Genomic DNA, 10,965 nt, shown 5'->3' with positions numbered 1-10,965 from the left:
ATCGACCCGGAACGGAAGATTCTACAGTTAAATGGGAAAAAACTTTAATTAATGTCGGTGCATCGGACTGGCGGCGGGAGGCAGACGTCCTAGATTAATAAACCGACGAATCCCGGGGGAGAAGGCGAACAGACCGTCCCGAAATGAAATTCGGACGAATCCGACACGGGATAATAAAAGAAGGTAAGGTTTGGTTTCCCGTCCGTCGACTCGTCTTTCTTACGAACGACACGACCGCCGTCGCCCGCCCAGGCTATTCGTTTATTTTCCACCCTCGCCGCGCTTTCCTCGCCGGAAGTCCCTTTCCCCCTTCCGCTTTTTGACCAACGACGACGACTCTAACCCGGTGCCAAAAAAAGAGGAAAAGTTTCTCAAAATTATTTATTTCTGTCGGAAAGCGATTACGAGTTAAAATTTCCCGGCCAAATTCGACGGCCGGGGAATTTTTTCACCCGTCAAAAACAAGGCGACGGTCGAATATCTCGACTTTCGTCGCTTTCGAAAAGTTAAAAAAATAAGCCCGTAAGCTGCCAACTTTCGGAAAGTTTTGCTTTAAAAAAAAAAAAAAAAATGTCATATTTTTCGATAAGAAGAAATTATTCTTTTCGCTCTTAAAATTAAAGAAATAAAAGAACGGAGATGACATTGGATCGAAAGGTGGCGTTTCGCTTATTTTCTCCGCAAAATAATAGAAGAAATAATTATATTTTCCTCCAATTAGTAATACAAAAGGATAAAAGTCGGCCATTCGGCCGGAACAATTTTGCGGTAATTTAATTATTTTAATCGTTTATAAAATAAAAGAGAAGAAAAAGTTTTGGCGTAATTTTTGATAATTTTAATAATAAATTAACCGAAGAGTTATTAAACTTTTCCGTCCAATCTTCTAAATAATTTACGTAACGTTATAAGAAAACGGGCGATTTATGTAAATTATTGAGGCTGCCAAAACGCCCGGCTAAAACGAAAAAGAATTTGACGAAGACGAGACGTATCTAATATTAATGTTTTGTTTCTTAGATTAATATAAATTTTTCAGCAAAATATAAATAAAATTGTATGCGAATAAACGAATAGAGTAGCCGCCGGCGATAAATAAATAAATAAATACGCTCTTTCTCGATATAATGAAAACTTAATGTTTCTTATTACCGTCGCCGGGCAATTTTCCCGTCCGATTAATTACCGCCGATAGAATCGAACCGCGGTAGAATTATTTACCACGCCCGACTCGGCACCGTATTTTATCCGTAATTTCTACCGGTGCGGACGTACCGTACGGTACGTACTTAAATGGCGTTAAAACGAGGCGGAGGTGGAATGTGGCTTCCGCAGATTTACGGGAAAATTTCCGTAAAGTGGGCGGAGAAACTCTCTCTTTAAAATCCCTCGGAAAAACCGCAAAATATTTTTCCGTAAATTTTATTCTAAATTATTGGATAAGGCATCGTTTTCCGTCCGCCGGAGTCTTCCCGCATTAAATTCGAATTTAATGCGGCGAAAAGGACGTCGGTAGAAAAATAAAACGACGAATGGCGAGAATTTTATTACGTTTTTCGATTTTAGTGTAATGCCGGAGAATTAAAAGGAAAAAAAAATGATTACGGATCCGAAGATTGGCTTTTGATAAGAAGACAAATTTAAAAGTTTCTGCACGCATCCAATAATAAATTTTCGTAAATGAAATTATTTGGAAAGGAAATACAATTGTCGAATAAATATTGGTGGAAGAGGACAAAAAAATATTCTGTAAATTTTCTGGATGGGTTCCGGAAAAGAATTCGAGATTGCAAAATAAACAATTCGATTAGAAGAGGAAGAAGTTTTCCAAAGAAGAGTTTCGCGCAGTTCCTAATTAAATATTAAAACCGGATTTGAATGGCTTGTTTGTATAGCAATCGATTCGACTAAACTTCTCTATTCGGGTTTGTCGGCCGCGCATTTCAAAGAAGCCGGCACAAAATAAACCGTCTTACGTCGCTTCGATATATTTAAATTTTGCCCGGATATGACGGAAACTATTCGACCAAAACACTATTTTAATGACCTTCTTTCTTTTCCCTAATCGTTTACGTCGCCATCAATTTTATTTTATAGCGCCACAAATAAAGTTTCGTCTTTCCCGTCCTCCCAGTCCGAAGAATTCCCGGAACTACCGCGAAAATCGGCTTTTACCGGTATTTATTGTATTTAACGACGTTTTACCGTCATTTTGATGCATTTATTAAATACGTGTCAAAATACACGCTTAGGCGTAAATTACGGCAAATAATACGTCTTTTTTATTTTTTGTCTATTATTAACCGAATACGACGCAATATACCGAAACGGACGGCCGAGAAAACGTTTTGGATTTATTAGCCAACGGCCCGAAGGAGATAATTGTTTATCCAATAGATTAATTTGCCGGCGAGTGTAATAAATAGGCGTACGGCCCGCGGCCGTGACCACCTACCGGCGTTACGGCGGCATTAATTAATTTCGCCGGGCAATTATCGAGCGGAATCCGCCGCTATCCGTTCCCAAAGGAACGGGGGCGAGAACCGGCCCACCCGAAAAATTTCCGCCGAAAGAAATACGACGAGCGGAAATATTTCCGTAAATAAATTATAAGAAACGAAGCAAATTCGAAACCTTGGACCGAGACGGAGACCGGATACGGAAAACTTATTTTGAAATCGAAAGGCGGGCATTTTTCCACTTAGTGGACTTTAGGGAATTTTTCGAGTTCTCGGCCGAATAAAACGGCGTAATAGAATGGAATTAAACAATTCTGGAAAGTAATTATTTACTCCGCCACAAAATGACGCCAGTCGCCGCGAATAAAATATTCGAAGCTCGTCGACTTCCGCGTTTATCGCACGCTCCCTGTCGGGACCTCGGAGTTTTTACTCTTAACACCTCAAACTTTCGCGCCGGTGGCTTTTTCTTTTCTTCTACTCCCGTCGAAACCGCGCCTGCGGTTGTCGTTTTCCTTCACCGGGTGGGAAAAGGAAAACCACCGGCGCCCTCCCCACTACCTTCGACACTTAACTGCCACGCGTTTGGAGGAAGGCGAGATTCGCCCGTCGCTCTACCTCGTCCTATTCCTTTCGTTTCTTCGTTTTTATAGTCGTGCCTAATCGGGTAATTCGGGGTGGTAAACGTAGCCCGTTTACCCGCAAAATCTCCCCACACCCTCCATTGAAATCTTCGCATTTGTTTTTGTCGTTCGGAAATAAAGAAATAACCAAAATTCTCTAGAAGTACCGACGAGAAAGAAAAGTTGATAAATTGGAAAACTATCGAAATCGTGTTTTATTCGTCGCGGATGGCGCGTTATAAAATCTTTCTCGTTTTCCAAAGACCAGCCACCGAAACTTTCGGGTGTCCGGTGGTTCCGACCGCCGGAAGACAGCCACGGCCAGTCGCGTGCCGTTTGTAAAAATGACGTTAATCCGGCGCCCCTTCTCCATTATTTTAAATTGGAAAAGGTGATAACGTCCAAACTTCCACCGGTTTCCTAAAACGTAACTGTAAAGGCAAAGTACAACTACTGCCGAGGTAAGTAGCCATCGAACACTATTGCGTTAAGATCGAAAATCCTGGAAACACGGCTTTCCAATTACCAAACGGTTAATACTGCCGTCGACAAATTCTGTCGGGGGAAAAACACAAAGCGAATTTACAACCAGAGAAAAGAGCGAAGGAATTTCTGCCGGTCTTAAAAAATCTGTTAATTCTGTAAATTGCAGAATCGATCGATTGCCGTTAACCGTGTCGACGGCCTGCCGGGAATTCCTGGTACAGAGAACACGGGTGATGCCCGTCTCCACGTCCCAGACTCGAGTCTCGAGTCTTTACGCCTACGGCCCCGTGCAGTAAAAATCAATTTTCTAAAGGTGAGAAACGTATTGTACGGTACGTTCCACCCACTTTACGTACGGGAAGTGCATCCAAGTAGGATCACCGGTTGGTTTTACAATCGTAACCTTAATAATATTAAAGACGAAATTTACTAATTTTAACGCCGAAACGTTCTTCGGTGGGCGGTGGGAGAACTCCGTGGGAAACCGCGATAAAGTTTCCGTAGAGAGCATTGTTGAATTTGGCCCGGGTGGTGAAAAACGACGGTGGGGAAGAAGCGCCCCGAATTCGGACACCCGAGTACAAATGGAATTTTACGTAAAAAGAAAGAAAGAAACGAGACAAATAACGGCGTAACAAGATTTATTAATGGCATTTGTGCGCGGAAGAGAGAAAATGTTTTTGCAATACAGTATTTGCAAACCTGACCACTTCCTGCCTCCGCTCCCGCCGTCCAACTTTCCACCCGAATTCGATCTTAGCACCGTGACCTCCGGTCCGTGGTTGGGCACGACCGTCCGACCGTCTCTTTCCGCAACCGTCATTTTCGGCGTAATAACTCGGTTAAAGTAGTTTTTGGGACCCAAATATTTTCTGTTTCCCCCTTTCGTCTTCTCCTTCGTAGGTTCTACCGCTCTACCCCGGACTGCCGGGCCGGGCCGGTTTCTTCTCTTTCCTCTTCCCTCGTCCGTCGTTGTTTTCGGTCTAAACACAACAAAGACGCAATTGGTCTAACTCCAAATAACGGAAGTCACCTCGGAAAGCGCGGAAGTTCTACTTAAAAAGAGGATTGTTTTGCCACCACGCGGCGGCACTGTCGATCGTCGCGCGTCGGAAACGGTTAACAAAGCGCGTAATCCGTTAGTTTTCTTCTACCGCTACGTGTGGGCAATGACAAACGAACTCTTACTCGTTTAGAAGCCACGACGCCGCAAAATCACGTTTCGACGATTTGGTGGAGAGCTAGAACGAAAATCCGCACACTTTTCACCCAGGGGAAATCCCGAGTAGCGGGTTCCCGACGACCGCCAGATCACGACTCTACTTAACGCTAATCCGCCACGCTTTTTCGAAATAAGCCGGGGTCCTACTCGCGGGGTGGGAGAAAGACTTTAGTACTTTCCTGTATGGAAAATCCACCCCCAAACGCTAACGGAAAAGACGTTATACGGAGTAGTCTCGTATTATTCGTTATTTTACGAATAACATAAAGTTAGTTCGTGCGGCGGAACGATGGTGAAATATTTGGTTGGTTGGTTTTAGCGAAATAAAAGAAAATTTTAATACATTCGACCCTTTTCTGTTTCGGATTCGTAAATTTTATTTATTTGTCGACGAACGTCTTTAGTCTCGGCTATTCGCGCGACTCCGGACAAAGAATAATTTCGAAATTTTTCGGAAACTCTAATTGTAAATTAACCATTGTTGGATAATTTAATTATCTAACAATGGTTAAGCGTTTCTTTGTTTGGCAGTAAACAGTTTTGTCGTCTTTTGTATATTCTAACCGAGTCTAGACTCGTCGACAAGCTAATCTTGTTTCGCCACCCGTTCCTCGGCGCGCATCGTCTCCTCTCGTTCTTCAATCTCTCGTTTGGCTTCCGAGACGATATTTAGCCACCTCTTTAAGTCGCGATTCGACTATTATTTCTCTTTCGCCAACCCTTCCCGAGAACCGGGACAGAAGAGAATCCACCTAGGAAATGAGATTTCCGTAATTCCGCGCGGCTTATCCGGACTTGTTTCCATTCAAAAAATTCCGTCGTTACGTCGATATCCGGAATACGACGTTTAGTATTCGATTGTTTCTCTTCCGGTCTGGTTGCATTCCGGTAATTAAAATGGCGGACGTGTTTTCGAGTGGCGGATTTTCAATTAAAGTAATTCGTTCTTAACGTAAATTTATAATAGCTTTTGTCGGTCTTTCGTTCCATAAAATAATTCTTAAACTCATTAAATTACAACTTACAAATTTTAAAAAATACCAAAATAAAAGTATAACGGGTAAAATCTTGGAACTCCTGAAAGAACAAATGAAAACTTTGCGAGAAACAGTTAACAAAAAATGTAGCCCGCGAGAAATTTCGGTTAGTATCTGTCGATTATTTCTTATTTTGGAATATTTTCCGAGAACGTGCGGACTCATCGTCCGTGCCAAGGCCCTTTATTAATGTCGGACGTTATATCCGGGCCTAAACTGGATAACGGTCGTCACCGAGATTAGATTACAGTTGCCCGGTGACCGGGGACACGGCGCCGACAATCATCTCTAAGGGTGTGTTTATATCTTAGATTACGCCTTTCCTCGGTGCCCGATCCATTTGCGAAAATCCGCCGAGATTTTCCAATCTACCGGATTACAGCGGCCACCCAAAGTTACGGAAAATTTTTAACGCGTCTTTTTCGTACCGACGAGTTACGAATTAGCGAAAGTTAATTAAATTAAGTAATTAAAAACTCCTCTCCCGAACGAGCGTCGAAGTTTCTGCCTTTTTAGAATTTGGCAGGTGCCATTTTCATACGGCGAAGAGTCGGTAGAAAAAGAAGGGGGTGGAAGATCCATTGTTGTACGGAAGCGGACGACAAAGGGTAGCTCTTTAGGACGACGGGGGAAAGACTCCATTGTTACGGCGCGGAGAAGCCCGGCAGAAAATCGGCAAGGTCTCCGCCGACCGGAGGCAAAGGATACGACTACTCGTAAATTGCAAGCGCCATTTACATCCCCGAAAAGGCCGAGAAAAATAATCCGACGATTTCTTCTTCGTTCTAACGTCCGAACCTATTTGATTAATGGGGCGATGAGACAAATGTTATAAATGCGTGTTCTTTCCTTTGTTTTCCAAAATTTAATTTTCCAGAAAGCGCGCGCGCCAGATTTATATCCGTCTCCAAATTATACAAAAAAAGAATTGATAAATTTGCAGAGACGACGCGGTACGTTCGAACGGTGACAATATCGTAGAGACGGTGACGAGACGGCCGTTCGACCGGATCGATAGAGGCGGAAGGAAAAGAAGTACGCGACAAACATCGTCCGAACCGTCATTATATCTCCGTCTGCGGTTATACGACCGCGCCACGCCATCCTCCTTCTCTTCCTTCTTCTTCCCACCTTCTCCGCCCCTCCTATGTTTAAATGCTAATTGTTTTATCCGGGACAGATCTTATTTACAAAACCCAAAAGTATCATTTCCATCCGTAGCACGCTCCCGACGTGTATTTTCCACGCCACGTCGGGAGGTGAGAATAAGCCGCCGCCACGTCGTTCGTTAGTTTATAACGTCCGATTCCGCGTAAACCGTCAGGAACCGGTTCTCCCGAAACGGTACCGAAATCGGTCTAGAACGTAAGCTTCCGGGTCAACCGGCGGTAGGAGATTGCATTCTTTCCCTTTACGCGCGAGAGGGAAAACCGGAAGGGGTCAAACTACGCGGGTCTCCCATATAACGCCGCTACGCCGTAGAAGATTCTAACGGGATTTCCCTCCCGAGACCAACAATTAGGTCAAACGTAAGATTGGGGTCTGGGGTTAACGCTTTAAAACGAAATAATCCCGGCGACTTGGGGAAAAATATTTACGGGAGAAAAAAAGGAAGGAGGGAGGAGCGTGGACGGGGGAAGCCAAAAGAAATGAGAAATGACGAGATCAATGAAATAACTAATCAATCAAAACGAAGAAAAAATCTCTCCGACGTGCGAAGTCGGTTACTTTAATCGGTTTAGCGGGATTTTTCCATCGGATTGCCCGGTTTGTTCTTATCTCTCGACCTTATCGAGGTGTTTTAATTACTTCGATTCCCGGCAGCCGGGTCCTCCGGGACCACCGGGACGACTTTCTTCTTTTAATCGCCCGGCATAATTTACCTTTCGGTATTAGCGAGGATGCGGCCGAAGTTTACGTCTCTAAAACGTCGACGTCGAACGTCGAACGCCGCTTACAAGTAGCGGCGCTAGACGTTTGATGCTGACGTTTTAGGGATGAAAACTTCGGCCGCATCCTCGCTAATAACTCCTCTGTTTCGACCGTTGGTCCGTCCTGCCGAAAACGACTGTCTCGTAGGCCCACTTCGTCGGCCGTACGCCCATTTTTCCTCCCGTTCCTTTCTATTTCCGTTCCACCTCCGTTCCTTTCTATTTCTGGTCGAAAGGTCGCGCCCGAAGCGTTGCGGAAGTGGCGGTATATCTGCCACCTGACGTTATACCCCTCCCCGGTATACAGAATGCCCGGGTCGTCTCCGCCACTGCCTTTGTCGTCGTCCGATTTCCTGAAAAATCTATCTTTCGAAAACAGTTGCCAGAAGAGATCGAATTATAATTTCGAAACCGTTTTAAAAAAATCCGGTTGCCTAACTTTTCCGGCCGGTGAATTTAAAATAGCGCGTGGCGCTATCCGTTGCGGTATCTTTTAGAAACTTTTTATATTATTAATTAAAATCTTATTTTTCAGGGTAGAGACGAATATTATAGAAAGATTGTAAATGCTAAAAACCGGTAAAAAAGCTTCGTTGAGTCCCACCCCGCGCCAGACACGACGGATGACCACCTACACCTCCCGTCCCCTCCGTCCTTAACCACGGAAATTTAATGGCGCGGATTCCCCTAATATTCAAACCTTCCCGCAAAATTTCAAAAATTTCCGACAAAAAGCGCGGGAGTTATCGATCTTCGAAACGCACGAAGAAAATCGTGTTCCCACACACAACATCCATAAGTACTGTACAGGAAAAAATCTGTTTTTTTTTTTTTTGCACTTCTCGACGTGGCAGGGTCCCGAAAAATATAAAAATCTCCGGGTCATTTCTCGACCGAGGCCATGCTTTTCCCGTGTTATACGTAAAGGCCGGGAAAGAGAATGGCTGCTCGATTAATTTATTACTAATTGTTTTTCGGGGTATTGGGAGAGGCTCCTTTCTTCCTTATTGCTATCCTCCCGAGCCGAAGAGAAAGACGAGTCCGAAGGCCAGAGGAGTGCATCGGCGGATATTTATGTGTAAGAGAAAATTGCCATCGTTTCCGAATAGAGAAGATCCGATAAAAGTCGATCCTTAACCGGCCTGGCCGCGTCGGTGCCACTCCGGAGTGGCTCCCGTTCCGTGTCCGCGGTCAAAGACCATCCGGGCCCACGACGGCCGCCTTCTCTTATTCCCTGCGTAACGACGAAAACACGAAATGACCTCTGTACGGTTAATAATTCCGTCCGAATTTCCTGGCCGTACGGAATGTTTACTACCGGAGCCGGAATTTCTCTCCTTTGTTTACACCAGGCTATGTTGATTTCAACTAGCTTTGGCCCTGTACAGCTACCAATGGGGATCCCTGCTGTTTGTTTATAGTAACTACCTTTGGATTTGAAAAAGTTATTAGATTATTTCAGTTAGCTGTTTTGGGCAGTCATTTGAATGGACTGATTCTAACATATTGTTGTGTGTGATTGAAGAGTACATGTTTTTTTATGTCCAGGGAAGCAAATTTAATGTTGTTATGGATGTTTAATTGTTGTAGTTTGTTTATAAGGTCATCTGTGCTGTTGATGCTGTACTGTGAGTTATAGTTTTACTCTGACATCATCATTAATGTGTGATAAGTCCTCCATAGAGCCAAAACTTATTGCTCCTATATCTAAGTTGTAATAGCAAACTTATACAAAAATTGTCTTTAAATCTGTAAGTGTAAGGTTTACATTATCACTCAATAGCAAAACACTGTGCTAAGAACTTAATTGATTATTGTGAAAAGCACTTTTAGAAGAATATTTTTCCTCCTGTTGAAAAATTATAGCATTCATCCAGAATACCTGAAAACAAATCATAGCTTTACAGAATTACTTTTTAACCTTTCATTGCCTCATGTAATCTGTTAAAAATATAAAGCTAGTGTCTTGTTTTAAATAATTCAGTAGGATATCAGTTTCATTTTATTTCATATGTTCACTGACGTCTTATAAGCTTTTAAGTTTAATGGGTTTTTATTATATTATTTGCAAGATGAGATTAAATAACCAGTTTAATGCATTAAACAGAAATATGCTTAAGATAATATCAAATTAAGTATTTTTATATATTCTGTAAATGAAGAAAATTATACATTTTTTAAAATAATCCTACATAAATGATTACATTAGTTATTATTAATAACAAAGGAATCTCTTTTGACTCTCAAACAGTTTCACCATGCACTTTTCAATGATGCTCAGTGACTTTGAGGATTTTAACTAGATATTTTATTTTGAGACTATATACAATTTTGTAATGTTCTTATCATTCATAGGACTTAAGATGGGATTTTTTCCCATGCAAAGAAGGGATTGGGTGCATGGCATCCAAACTGACAAATAGACCACTATTGATTGCTGCGGTTGATTCGGAGAAGAATTGTAGAGCGTGCACCGATTTTAAAACTTGGCCCAAGAAGCAAGGGATGAATGTCGAAGCTGCCGAAAAGAAGACGGTGTCCGTTGGATTCGAACAGACTAGGTTATTACACTGGGTCTTTCCTCCACACCACGGCAGCCTACTATCCCGAAAAACCGACCGTAAAAGAACAGGACGACATGAAAGAATTCATCGATAAATGTTCGAAATTTTATCCCTGCGAAGTCTGCGCCACGGATTTCCGAGAGAGTATTAAGTCAAATCCGCCTAACACGACGAGTAGAAATTTACTGTCGAACTGGTTTTGCGAAAGACACAACGAAGTGAATCGCAAGTTGAACAAGCCCGAATTCGACTGCAGCAGGGTGCTGGAGAGATGGCTGTGCGGCTGGAAGGACGGTTCTTGCAACCAGTATCCCAGTCGACGTTCCGACTAGAGCTGTTACAGAGATTAGACTCTAACAAAATAATTAATATATTTTTAAAATGTTTCTAAACTTTATAAAAACAGAGTTTATATATTTGATGTTAGTTACGTTGTATATAAAACATTGACTTTCAAGTAAAATAAATTTGGTAACTCACGCCAAGTTTTAACTGGGTTCTGGTAGAGAAACTTCACTGACTTCGGCGTTAAACTATTTCTTTTTTATTATCACAAGCACTTTCGTCGTCTTCAGGTGAAACGAATTATTTTAAAAAACGAACGTGCAGAATGTTCTAAGGAGAACAGAATTTTTGAATTCAA

At 42.6% G+C, this 10,965-nt stretch overlaps 1 protein-coding gene across 1 annotated transcript; it reads left to right on the top strand.

The window, feature by feature from the left end:
• Nucleotides 1-10,158: 10,158 nt before the first annotated feature.
• On the top strand, nt 10,159-10,654 carry LOC136987545 (FAD-linked sulfhydryl oxidase ALR-like). Its single transcript, XM_067285288.1, has 2 exons — nt 10,159-10,269; nt 10,301-10,654. Exons 1-2 carry the CDS (start codon nt 10,159-10,161, stop codon nt 10,652-10,654), a joined length of 465 nt encoding a protein of 154 aa, XP_067141389.1.
• The last annotated feature ends 311 nt before the right edge of the window (nt 10,655-10,965 follow it).

Source organism: Centruroides vittatus, unplaced genomic scaffold (assembly GCF_030686945.1).
Source record: "Centruroides vittatus isolate TY-2023 unplaced genomic scaffold, ASM3068694v2 scaffold_2520, whole genome shotgun sequence".
Lineage (NCBI taxonomy): Eukaryota > Metazoa > Arthropoda > Arachnida > Scorpiones > Buthidae > Centruroides > Centruroides vittatus.
The sequence above is the reverse complement of the archived record's forward strand: the minus strand, read 5'-3'. Positions and strand labels throughout refer to the sequence as shown.

Bases quoted from the DNA above. Each gene is read 5' to 3' on its own strand.
- LOC136987545 (XM_067285288.1), top strand. From the start codon at position 10,159: ATGGCATCCAAACTGACAAATAGACCACTATTGATTGCTGCGGTTGAT. The intron at 10,270-10,300 runs GTCGAAGCTGCC...AGACGGTGTCCG, and splicing joins CCAAGAAGCAAGGGATGAAT to TTGGATTCGAACAGACTAGG.